The following is a 13,570-nucleotide window of genomic DNA, read 5'->3' as shown; positions in this document are numbered from 1 at the left end:
AATTTATTTGAATAATAAATGTCAAATTATTAAAAGAATGAACAATAACATGATAATAATGTCTGAAGTATTAATATTTCGAAGTTCTGTGGTAAATTTTGGGTGTTCTGTGGTATTCTGTGGTGTTCTGTGGTATTCTGTGGTGTTCTGTGGTAAAAAGACGCTCCCGAGGATGAAGATGTGAAAGAAGGTCATCAAAGCTCCCAGAGGGCGATCTAGATTTGGAAGACTCTTTAACATTGAGCCGATGGTAATGTTTTTGCCCATGACTACACTGGGTCTTAAGGTAGTATTAAATAAACTCATTACATTTACATCACTGCAGGCTGGACTTGACAAATTTCCTACTCCTTTGATGTTATCATTGCAACCATATGGCATTGCAGTACCTAGTTCCCTTATTCAGAAATTTTCTCTATCTTTTCGGAAAGGAGTACTTAGTATAGGGCTATTGGTGTGGTGATAAATTTTCTCGATGATGCGTACTTTCATAGATAAAGAAGTATCGTTATCCGCTGGATTAAAATGGTTATAAAAGAACCCTGAATTGTGAATCTTTATTACCAGACCGGTGTTGATTCATCCTTTTACGCAAAGTTTGCCGAGTTTCACCAACATCAAGTAGCCCACACAAAGTACCTACAATTTTGTATACGACATTGTCCGTGGAGCAGCCCAGAGGCTCAAAAGAGTTTTTATAATAAGTTTTCCCTGTTAAGTTACTGGTGCAATCTGTCGAAGTGATTAACATATCACATGTCTTACATATGTTCTTCTTTCCTTTTTTATGTTTACAAGTAGAAATGATATACTAGTGCAATCTGTCGAAGTAATTAACATATCACATGTCTTACATGTGCTCTTCTTTCCTTTTTATGTTTACAAGTAGAAATGATAAACTAGTGAAATCTGCCGAAGTGATTAACATATCAAATATCTTACATGTGCTCTTCTTTCCTTTTTTATGTTTAAAAGTAGAAATAATAGGAATTGATTCAGTAGTAGCGGGTGTCTTTTAACAGTTGAAAATATTTACAGTACATGATTTGAATTTTTTAAAAGTATCTGAATTTTAAAAGTAATAATTACCATCTGACTGTACATCGGTCAATTAGGGATATCCCGGTGGATATTCCGTGGAACACACAAATCAAATGCTACACATCTGTTCCGCTTAACAGAAGTAAACTAAATTTTAGTACTTGTTGATACTCTTAGACTGTTACCAAGTGTTTTTTCATTATGTGTTTTGTGCTTGGTAGAAGTCTTACGAGCCGCGCCCTTCACAACTGATTTTTTTTTAAATGTGGTTCTACACCTCCCATAGAAGGGGACCGGTTAAACGCTCACAAACTGTTCTTTATGGGTTTGTCCCAAGACCGAAGTCTGTAATTCAGAGGTCATCATTAATACATGTACCTGATATAATTGCGTTTCGTATATTATTGTTTTATACATAAGGATGATTATTTTTTCTCTTTTAAATAGATTAATGTTTCGTAACCCTATTTTCTCATTGTTGAAGTATGTGAGGCAACCAGTATTTGTTCACATCGCCTTATTTTATAATGACGTAACATTAAATCCAGTATGACGACAGGAAAATCACCTAGACTATTGATTACAGTTGAAAGATTTGATCGATTATTAAAGACACATTAAAAAAGCCAAAATGGAAAAAACCGAATAATCAACATTGCTTTTGTATATAACAAAAACACCTTAAGTTTGCTAATAGTAAAGACTTGTGTTTTTTTGCAATATGTTTTTTTTTTGTCATTCACAAAGATAGCAAAACTATGTAGTTTTCATTATAATTGTCCTTAACAAAATAGAAATGTTTTGAATGGAAGTACCATGTAAAAATACATATCATAAACCTTTTGTCGAAAAATGAAAGACAACATTTAGTCCAAGCAAAGTAGAAGAAAAGACATGCAGTCCTCAACATACTACATAAGGAACACGAAAACCCGACAAAATTGTCATTTTGTAATTTTCATGTCAAATCTATCCCAAATTCCTTTTCACCTGAAATATTTCATTTATACATTCGACTGCAAAAAAAACTTAAAATGAAGATTTTAATTTCAGTAATCCTAATTAAGGTCATATATTTACAAACAATATCATATCGTTAAAAATTGAGAAGTTATCAAGGGGGCACTTAAAAACTACATTCGAAGTAAGGCGAATATCACCTTGTCCGTTAAAAAAATATAGAACAACAAATAACTATCTCAAAGATCTTTATGTGCTTGTAAGTATAAACACTTTGATTCATTATGGGGAGCCCATGCATTGTTTATTGTTTCTTTTGGATTTTTTGTAATATAGTTTTAGTATTATAAATAAAATATCAAAATGTGGGTCAAATCGATGAACATGAAATTGACAGCTAATTCTTTTTTATTTAAAGTTTGACATGCTGTATTCATTCAATACTTTTTATGACTGGGTATCGATCAATAGATGCCTCTCTCTGTGAGTTTTTGTGTAATTGGTTTTCTGTCTTATTGCATTGTTTGCCACTTCTCCTTTTATCTGTCAATGTATATGTGTTCCATCTAACAGAGTTCCCCTGGAAACTGTGTTATAACCAATGTCATAATATTTGTTCCTGTTCAAACAAACATTCTATAGCTTTTATTCTGTAGGGAACAAATACTATAATATTTGTTTCAGTGGAAATAATATTACCTAATATTTCTTCTACTTGTTACTTATATTATGGAGGAACTTCTATTGCATGACACATCACTGATAATAATTCAAAGATAAAAGGACATGTCACTCTTTAAAAACCTAACAGGCCAAAACAAAATTCATAAAACACATCTGCAAAAAAAACATTGCAGACATACAAAATCATTTTACTTTATAAATTAACAATATGTAAATAATTTACAGGTGATTTATTTATATCAACATACTATTAACATTTATCAAATAAAAGTACAACAATCAAATATAACACAATTCTTTAGCCACATCATCAAATTCTAAGCAATACTTCAAGATCCCATGAAAATGTGAATTTCTCTCAATACATGGAAGTATCACCCAAGAGTAAGTTAAGTATATTCTTCCATCTATTTGTTTGCAGAGTGTATTCTTCTCATTTTATTGCTTTCTTAATATCTCCAGCTTGTTCACCAGAACAGCACCTTCTTTTTTCGCTCTTTATGTCTGTTCATAGATGTAAGTCAAAACACACTAGCAGTTCATCTTCTGTGTTTCCCTTTTTCTTTCAGTCGTTTGACGAAGGTAACTTCTTCTTTATTTCTTATACCATATCTGTAATAAAACATTTCTAATATTACAAATGTACCAAAAAGATACACAGTTTTATCAAATTATTCCAATACAGCATTCTAACTGCTTTGTAGTAAAATTAAAATTGTATGATAACAATTGTTGTTTATTGACCTCTTGATATGACCATAGTATATTGTTCAAGACTTTTTATGAACCTCTTTGCAATTTGGATTGTTGGATTACTGTCACATTGATGCAAACTCCACATAATTAAAACTTAATACTTCAATATGAAAATAAGGAGATGAGGTAAAATTGCCAATGAGACAACTATTCACCAAGTTCCAATAAAGTGGATAAAATCAATTATAGACAACCGAAAAACCCATAGCGTTTAGTCAGCTATGAAAGGCCCCGACATGAAAAAATACGAAACAATTCAATTGAGAAAATTAACGGCCTTATCTATAACAAAACAATTAACGAATAAATTTGTTCGCTGAGCAGACCGCAGAGGTCCAACCCTGAAGAGTTTGGGCAAAAATGGACACAATGTTCACGCTTGATACAGGTCTGAATTGGGATTGTAATTCAGTATTTGACACATAATAGGTTTCTGACACAGAACAACTGTAGTCGAAGAACTTGAATTATATTCAATTTTTTGCTTTTGTGTTTTGTGCAATACACTATCCTGTTGCGAATTGACCTTCACACCCCCTTTTTTCAAAAAAAAAAAAATTGGAAGGATTTTCTTTTTGATTTCTGAAAAAATTGTCCCCCTACCCCCCACCACCAATTTTTTTTTACCCCCCCCCCCCCCTCCATTTTTTTTAACTCCCCCTTTTCCAAAAAAGAATTCTGTCCCTCAGTCATGGTCATAATTTCAATTCATATTTCCAATAGAGTTTGCAACCATAATAACCCTTTTTAATACATCATAAAAGTCTAAAAATAGAAAATGACATACATAATCATACCTAAAATTAATTTACCTTAATCAGCATTTTTAATATTATTAAAATAGTAACTTTTAAAAATGAATTGACAGCTAATCATCTCAAAATAATACAAAAATTCTTTAAAAGCGGTGTAAGGGAGGTAATTCAAAGTTGTTTTTGAATTACCTCCCTTACACTGTAATTTGTACTTAAGTAATTGTCCATTAACCAGGACACCCTTGTTTTTTCTCACTTTTTTGCCCCTAATTCCTAAACGGTTTGAGCCATAACCCCCCAAAGCCAATTCTAACCATCCCTTTGTGGTATGGAAACTTGTGGTATAATTTCAGAGAGATCCATACACTGTTCCACAAGTTATTGTCATAAAACTAGAAAAATGCTTATTTGGGCCCCTTTTTGGCCCCTTATTCCTAAACTGTTTGGACCATAACCCCCAAAATCAATCCCAACTTTCCTTTTGTGGTTATAAACCTTATGTTTAAATTTCATAGATTTCTATTTACTAATACTATAGTTATTATCCAGAAACCAAATGTCTTCAGACCATGACGTGATATCAATATACGTCGCAAAATTTTTTAAAAACAAATAAGACAGACATGAATCAACGACAACCAATGAACTACAGGCTCCAGACTTGGGACAGGCACATAAAAAACTTAACTCATCAGATCAACACAAAGCAGAAAACTTCATACATAAATACAGACCGAACGTGACAGGGTATCCATCAAGCCTTTATTATCTCCATTTTTTAAAAATAAAATATCTTTACCTTTCTATATAGATAATTGATCATCAGAGGTAAGTGTTACAAAACAGCAGTACTTACTCTTTAAGTAATTTTTTGTCATCTGTGAGTTTCTCTCCATCAAAGTATAGCCAAAAACGTTTCCATATATATCTCCTAAAATTATAAATTTCAATACTTAGTGAAGTCACAAAATAGTTCAACCAAATGAATGATTATTTATTACTTTCAGATAACTTATAACAGCGGAAACCTAAATAGTAATCTAGAGTGGCATATTTCTGTCCGATACATGTAATTGTCTGACATGTAGACCTAAATATCTGACATGTCATCTTATATATTTGACATGTCAACGTAAATATTTGACATGCAAACCTTTAATAAATATTTGACATGCAGACTTTTAATAAATATTTGACATGTTCGGACTTTAATATCTGACAAAAAACCTAAAATATTTGAATGTAAACTTAATATTTGGCATATTGCTTCAATATCTTTCAAGTCAACTTAAATGTTTAAGTTAGGTAATTTTACTAATTTCTATCTGATATGCAAGTTGATTGTTGCAGATACATAATTAATATGTATAGTTTGAGTTGTCAGATATTTAAGTTGCAAAGTCAGAAATATGCCACCATAGTAATCATGATTGCTTCTTAGTTACCAAACTTAATAGCTTAATTTCTATTTGAAAAAAATAAAATACCAAACATTTATCCTAGATATATAAATAGCAATACATTACAGTCGAACCTCGTTGTGTCGAACTCGGTTGTGTCGAAAACTTGGATGAGTTGAAATAATTTCTTGGTCCCGGTAATATTCCCGTTTGATCAATGCATAATTACCTCTGATGAGTCGAACTCGGTTGATTCGAATACTCGTTTAAGTCAAGTAAATTTTATAGTCTCGTCGATGTAAAATTCAAATCGGATGCATTTCTTATGTAACCTAATCATTTTCAAAAGAGATTAAAGCTGAGTAAACATACTTGTTTGTATAACAGTTAAAATGACATGTTTATCTTGACCGGTAATCAACACCTTTGTTGATCATTCAAGCGGAACTTTAGTGTGTTGAACATATTTCACATGAGATAAAAACGAAACGAATTTAAATAACCCAAGCCAAAATTAAATGAATCATTAGAATTAAAACTCATTAATTACAATAAATAAAAGGTTGAAGACAATTATGATAAATTCATGATAATTTAATCATGTTAATGTAAAGCAGACGATCTCAACAGAGACCTTTCAGAACTTATTTCGTTCTGCAAATGATTTCATAATTTATAGTGACTGGCCTTTGTAAATATAAGGGTAGACTATTTTATTTGCGGATGATTTGTATCTGTACTTTTGTGTTAAATTAATATGAAGGACCAAAAATGGAGATTGAATACACAATCATAAAGTGTCATATCGAAAAAAGGCACACAGTTCATAGTATCTAGTTTACACAAATCTCAAACTGTATTTCATGCATTTCAAATTTATGACGACACACACTCGACCTTGAATGAGTCGAACCTCGGATAAGTCAAATACTTTTTCCGGTCCCTTCGACTTTGACACAATGAGGTAACAAGTCACATCAAATCTTACAAAATTGAATGAGAATTTGAACCTGTAGGTGAAATGATTACAGTTGAAAATTGATTGTAATCAAAGATACTTTTTAATTACTTAGAGGTTAATACAAGTGAAGCACAAAGTGTATGAGCAGATGCTGCAAATTATATTGAGTATAGTCTACATATATATTTGTATAAGGATTTATTGTTGGTGTTTAAGGTCACTTTCATCACTCTTGGCTATAAAATGGGTGCAAGGTAGAGGACATAAGAGTTCCCATGTGAGAACCACTGACCTTTTGGCATGAAAACTGGCAATCCTAATCAATTAAGATTAGAGTAGAGCCCACCTGCCATGAGAAGGGGGCTAACTCACAATCTCATTGTTCTATTAGGATAAAACCTTTCTGTATAATATAGACCTATATTATTGAATCTTAAATATAGCTGTTAGTCTCAACTTTTTCTTTGAACATTTTGAAATTAACCCTTCTATAATTCTCACTTTCTAATGCCTTTATCATGTTTATAGCAAAACAGTGATGTTAGTTCATTGAAAAAAAATGTTGCATCAAAAGTTGTAATAACATAACAAAAAAGCTTTATTAGAAATTACTGCAACAATGAAAAGATTCACACCAGTTTAATATCATGGTATAGTTTTCATAGCTATTTGTTGAGCTACGAAATTCAAATTCAAGGTAATTTAATTAACAGTAGCCCAAATTTGAACTAAATATTAATTTCCATCAAAGTCAATACTAAAAATCTTGAAGAAACTGTTAAATCCTGTACAAACACAATGAATATTTTACATAAACAATATCTTATTAATGTAAAGTCTATGCAGTTTTTTTATCACATTTCAACTCTGTTCATGTTAAGCAACCAATAATCAATCAATCAACTCTGTTCCTAAAAACTGAGTTGTCTCCCATTTATGGGTCTTATTAAATTGAATTGCCTCCCTTTTGTGGGTTTACTGAATAGTCAATCTTTTCATCAAATATGAGCTCTTTCCCATTTTTGTGCGATATGATATTCTTGGAAAGATTTTTAACTTCAAAATTCCTCCATGGGAATAAAACTGATTTTAAAATTAGATAAACTTCCAAAGGTACTATCACAAGCATAAAAATGTCAAAACACCTCCTCAAATGTGAGAGATTTTATAAAATAAATCAACATGGGAAATCAGGGAAAAGCTAGCATAACATATATATGAACATCAAAATTGTGTAGATGAAGACACATATTTCATACATATAGCAATCTTAAGCACTACAGTTTGATGGTCTTGTTTGCACATGCAGAGACTACTCCTAATTTGAATTTTTCATGTTAAACTCATAATTAACTGTACCAGCTCAAATGTAATTTTCCATTGGCTCTTTCTTGTTTCAGGTTGACATATCGCTTGATGGCATGCTTCAAATCTAACACAGTTGCATTCTGGGTAACAACAATGGCTACAAAAGAAATTTTAAATCTTGTAAGTGCTGAGGGGTAAAAACTACATTTATTGTGTTTTTTTTTATCTTAAAATAAAACATTGCATATTTAATTAAACAAAAAACATATCTATGAAAAACGTTTATTTATCTTCTTTTTTTTCATTTGTCACTTTGAATAGACTAGGATAGTAATTCAGGATCACATCATTTTATTAATCCAAAAATTCAATTTTTTTGGTATAAATAAAATGTCTGAAATGGTCACAGTTGTCTCATTGGCAATCATTACTACATCTCCTTATTTCATATGGATTGAGGATAAACTTCTTTTTAGGGATACTATCATGACTATATTTGGTGGTTTTGACAAATTATGGAGACAATCCTATAAGAAATATGTATTTTGAGGAACACTTTAGATTTATGGTTCACATATAATTGATAAAATAAATGAAAATCAATATACTAACAGATCTGTGTTTTACTCGCTTGGATTATAATAATTAATAACTATATTTCTGTTCTTATTTACTATTCTATAAACTACATATATACATTTACACTACAAATCTCCAACTTCCAGTTTTTGGCTTCACCTGCTGTTCTTATCTATAAAGTATGAAAGTCTTGAATATTCAATAGCTATGTAGGGGTGTCAAAATGGTATCATACATAATAATGACCAGCCAGTACACGCTCTTCTGATTTCATTAACCAGTATTAAAAAGATAAATATAACAATACTACAAATTATAATAAATTCACAGTCAAACATAGACAGGAATAAAGTTTCAAAAGTAATTTGCAACAAAACTACATGTTACTGTAATATTTAGTAACTCACGTAAAACTTCATCATCTGCTCTTCTGACATTGACAATCATGGCCTGTCCATATTCTAAGGCAATGTAGGAATTAATTTCTTCTAACGTCACCTGTGGCGGCAGGTCATACAACAGTGGATCTGCCTAAAACACCAAGAAAGTATATTAGGATATAAGGCCATAATAGGTTTGTTTTTGTTGTTGTTTTTTTTTTTTTTTTGGTAGAAGGTGAGTACACTAGTATATAAATAACACATAGCTGAGAGGGTGATAGAGCAGATTGTTACCCCGAGAAAACATTGTCAACTGAGGTGAAGCCAAGGTTGACAATGCCTTTTTGAGGGGTAACAATCTACTCTATCACCCTCTCAGATATGTGTTATTTAATTTATTATACTGAATGTTCTGTTATTACTGTCTATCAAATTTCAAATTCAAAGTAATAAACTATGATGTCTTGTACATAGCAACCATCCGTATTTAATAAAGCACACACTTGATCAATTGTCTCCGTGAAGGGTAATAGAGTATTTGCTCCCTCGTATTTACCAATCAAAATCTGGCATTTTGACATAAAGTATAATAAAAACAGTTATTTCATTTTCATATATGATTCATTCAAACAATTAACTTTAAATATTGCTGTTAAATTTTATATTTAATGTAAGACTATGTTTAAAAAAGTTCGTAGTCAGTGATAGTAATTCATTTTTGTTTCTAAACTGCAGAAAATACTGTTTTGCACAACAAAGATATTGTTTATTATAACCCCTTAATGTATGAACTTCAATGAAGGTCCTTTTTTATCCAGGCAAGGTGTGTACTACTCCCGTCTTAATAGACTAGGATTGCAAGTTCTCCTGCAGAAGGTCTGTGGTTCTCTCTGATTACTCCAGCTTCCGCCAACAATAAAACCTAGCCACCATGATATAGCCATGAGTGTTGAAAGTGGCCTTAAACACCAAAAATCAAACAATCAATCAATCCCCTTTTTTCTTTACAGGTCGACAAAAAGAAACATGAAAGTTAAAGCTGCAAATCTGATAAATAATATTTTGACTTCTTTCAAAACAAAATAAAAATTTATTCTTCGTGATGACTTTTCACAGTGAATGCTGGTGGAAGACTTTTCACAGTGAATGCTTGTGATGACTTTTCACAGTGAATGCTGGATACTGTGGGTGATTCACAAAACAAATCATATTTGGATTGTCATCCTTTCACAGATGCAACAAATATTTTCCAACTGTTGTAACCACAACCCTTTCCTCTTTTTCCCTAGTGTGACCTACCGAATTATACTTGTCACCGGACCGGGTTTATACTTACATGAGCAACATGGCAGGTGCCACATGTGGAGCAGGATCTGCTTACCTTTCCGGAGCACCTGATATCACCCCAGTTTTTGGTAGGGTTTATGTTGCTCAGACTTAAGTATTCTGTGTTGTGTTTTATGTACTGTTGTTTGTTTTTTCATCTTTTTTTGATTTTTGCCATTGCATTGTTAGCTTGGTTTCAACTCATGACTTTGAATATCCCTTTTGTATCTTTCGCCTCTCTAATTTCATAGCAAAAGATAGAAACCTGTTTCTTAAAATCTTAGTTTTGTACATTCAATGGAAACTTTATTACATAATGCTGTACGTTAACCTTTATGTGCCTTTTGGTTATTTAAATGTTGGCATTGTTACTTACCGTTATTATATCAGACAATGTACTCTGGACTTTTATCATAACTTCCTGATGGCTGAGGACCAAATCTTCATTACAATTCTCTTCTTCATCTCCTTGACCTTCTTTACATTCCACCTTATCTTTGATCTGATCAACAAGTCTGTTGTCAAGGTCATCACTATGGATACAGTCTTTGTTTACATTTTGTGTGTGTACATCAGTGTCAGAAGATTTTGGTGTACTTTGATCAGCACTCAGGGATTTGACAACCTACAATCAAATAAATAAATCATGTAGCAATTTATAGTCAGTAACTTGAACATCTAACATGTCTAAAGTGACATCTATAAATTAATAGGTCAGTGGATATATAGGTGTAGGTGTTACTATAAACTATAAACAACTGTCATACATTAGTGGGAGGTTGAGCTAGCTATAAAACCAGGGTCAACCCACCATTTTCTTCAGAAAACGCCTGTACCAAGTCAGGAATATGGTAGTTGTTTTTCATTTGTTTTGTTGATTGACTCGAATGATAGCGTTTGATTTTGTCAGTTTATGGAACTCGATCCCTCTTTTGAATTTGCCTTGGAGTTTGGTATTTTTGTTATACTGTACTTTTTTTACTATGATCAACTGAATATGTTTCCAATGTGTTATAGGCCATGGAAATTAGAAATACTAACATGTATCACAAATAACATGACAAGCACAATGCATGTGACAGGAACTGTTTACTGGTCCTAATGGAGTCACCACATTGTCACATGCATGTATTCAACCAAATATCCGAAAAACACTCATTCTCTTTACATGTAGAATAGCCAAAACTTGGAACAATATTTTTGGAGAGACAGATAAAATTACCTAAGCCCCGTTAAAACTTCTATCAATGCCTTCAAAAACTGGTTAGACAAACATTGGATAAATAAACAAAGATCGAGATTTATAAAAATAAAAATATACAATCTTCAAATGTTTTATGAATTGTTTTTGCAAATCTTTATAAAAAAATTATTGATTTTCTTGAATCTCTTAATTACCAGTATCATAGAGTAGACTTAATCATATTAATTGAACTGTTTTTTTATTTTTACATTACTTGCTAAATAATAGTCATGATAGTATGTTGATGAAATGGTAACCAATAAAACATCAAAATTAAACTTATTCTTTGTAACATTATCAAGCCTACAAGTCAAAATACAAAAAAAAACATATCAAAACAAATTTACTCTTTGTTTTTCTTCCTCCAATTAACCAAGGAACAATCAGCTACAAAAAGGTCATTGTGACTTGTAAATTTAAGTATATTTTCAACATTTCACACATTATACTTTCTATGCTTTTTATACTGTTGTATATGGTTGTATATACTTTGTATTGTAACAAGAGGGGTTTTTGAGTTTTGTATTTTCTGTGTCATTGTCGACATAATTTTGTTCAACTGTTTACCCCTGTCTGCATAAAAAGTTCAAACCTAGAACTTGAGTCTCTGATCCTTCATATTTGGCTTTGCAGAACTTAACACTAGCAAGTTTTCATAGATTATTAGTAAATTATAATTTGACAAATATCAACAATTTTAAAAATATAAAAGTATTCAAATGTACAGCAAGTAAAAATTCACAGAAAAGTAACAATATTCAATTTGTCATTCTAAGCTTTGTCTGGATGCATCATAATGCAAGACATAAGAGTGGCATTTTGTCTAGATGAATTAAAATGCAAAACAATGCCACCTTTCTCTATGGTGTAAACGGTGAGGTCTGTACAAGACCTGAGTAAGCTTTTCATTAAAAGCTAAAATTGTCATTTCTTCATATATATAGACACAATGACAGAAGCAGACAGGTCTCTAAAGACCAAGTGGCTTAATTTCTGGTTAAAGCCTAGTACGACGAGGTTTTTTTTTAACGACCTTGACTACCCATGAGGGTCTTGCAATAAAGTCACTACACTTGTCATGTTTGTATCAATAATTTATATCAACAGTAATACTCAAATGTTAATTTCACAACAGTCCATTTTAAAGGGAAGTAATACTATTACAAAACATAGGCTCTCCGATACAGTATGTATTCAATTAAAAGCTCTATATTTTACATAACTATACCGAATCTAAATAAAGCTGTTGTAGATCGTAGATTGAGTGCATTTTAAATAAGTTGGTACGATTTTGCAATGGAACGAATTAGCAGTGGACCAGTTGTTACTGGTACGAGTCTGAATTTAGTGGTTTTAGTTGACATTTGGTAAGAGTTTGCAATGTGTGACGAGATAACTATAATTTGCTGAAAGTAACTGTACATTGTATTGTTTACATGTATGAAATTATTCATTGACTATATTTCTAAGATTGATTGATTGATTGTTGGTTGCTTAACGTCCAGTGGCAAATATTTCATGCATATTCAGGACGAGAACAAATTAACAGTAAATACAATAGGTAGGTTCTGTAATAGGGGCGTCCGGGAATAAGGTCGGAGAAATTTAGACTGCCACTGGAAATTAGGGTATATTGGATAGGGACAGAAATTTAGCCTTGCAACAGGTCACCTACGGACCCCTCAAAGAAATGTTGCAAGGGTTCTTAACGTGCAAAGAGCGTGGCACTCTCTTTACACAAGGCATCAGATTTTACGTCCCCTTTCTGACCGGATGTGGCTGCAAATTTGTACATCCCGCACAGCCAAACAGACGCCCCACTTTAGCAAGGGTTTTACTGCCGGTCGGAGGAAGACCAATGGTGACCATACTTCTATTCCCCAGTCACCCTTTGGGGGTTATATTACTAAGATTAGAAATACTTTAAATACTTGAATATACATTTTTGTACTTATATACACTTCGAGAGGTTACACCTGCTTCATACAGATAAGCCGAATAATTGTTTTCAATTTGCCTTAGGAAGACGTTTACCTTAACAAAGCACCTATCAAGTAAATCCAACTGGTCCATGGGCGCAGCCATTTTGTAAAGTCATGTGACAGGATTATTGCTTTTTAGAGTTTATTTACAATATCTAAAACATTTTTATCGTACGCAGCAATGTGAACATTGTT

General features: G+C 32.0%; 1 protein-coding gene across 3 annotated transcripts in view; it reads right to left on the bottom strand.

Moving 5' to 3' along the window:
* Nucleotides 1-2,896: 2,896 nt before the first annotated feature.
* The window catches only part of LOC127723592 (U11/U12 small nuclear ribonucleoprotein 25 kDa protein-like), a 41,987-nt gene continuing 31,313 nt past the window's right edge, over nucleotides 2,897-13,570 (bottom strand). Inside the window, exons 1-7 of one of the 3 annotated variants that reach the window (XM_052230281.1) lie at nucleotides 13,428-13,510; nucleotides 10,527-10,775; nucleotides 8,852-8,975; nucleotides 7,917-8,022; nucleotides 7,193-7,234; nucleotides 5,053-5,127; nucleotides 2,897-3,297 (exon numbers count right to left, since the gene is read on the bottom strand). In XM_052230281.1, coding sequence (XP_052086241.1) covers nucleotides 3,225-3,297; nucleotides 5,053-5,127; nucleotides 7,193-7,234; nucleotides 7,917-8,022; nucleotides 8,852-8,975; nucleotides 10,527-10,775; nucleotides 13,428-13,478 — 720 coding nt within the window. In that variant the 5' untranslated portion in view covers nucleotides 13,479-13,510 and the 3' untranslated portion in view covers nucleotides 2,897-3,224. Of the gene's footprint in view, nucleotides 3,298-5,052; nucleotides 5,128-7,192; nucleotides 7,235-7,916; nucleotides 8,023-8,851; nucleotides 8,976-10,526; nucleotides 10,776-13,427; nucleotides 13,511-13,570 lie in introns of those variants that run through there. The other 2 variants (XM_052230280.1, XM_052230282.1) reach the window with 2 other exon arrangements.

This window comes from Mytilus californianus, unplaced genomic scaffold (assembly GCF_021869535.1).
Source record: "Mytilus californianus isolate M0D057914Y unplaced genomic scaffold, xbMytCali1.0.p SCAF_13, whole genome shotgun sequence".
Taxonomy (NCBI): domain Eukaryota; kingdom Metazoa; phylum Mollusca; class Bivalvia; order Mytilida; family Mytilidae; genus Mytilus; species Mytilus californianus.
Note: the sequence above shows the minus strand (reverse complement) of the source record. Positions and strands in the feature narration are given on the sequence as shown.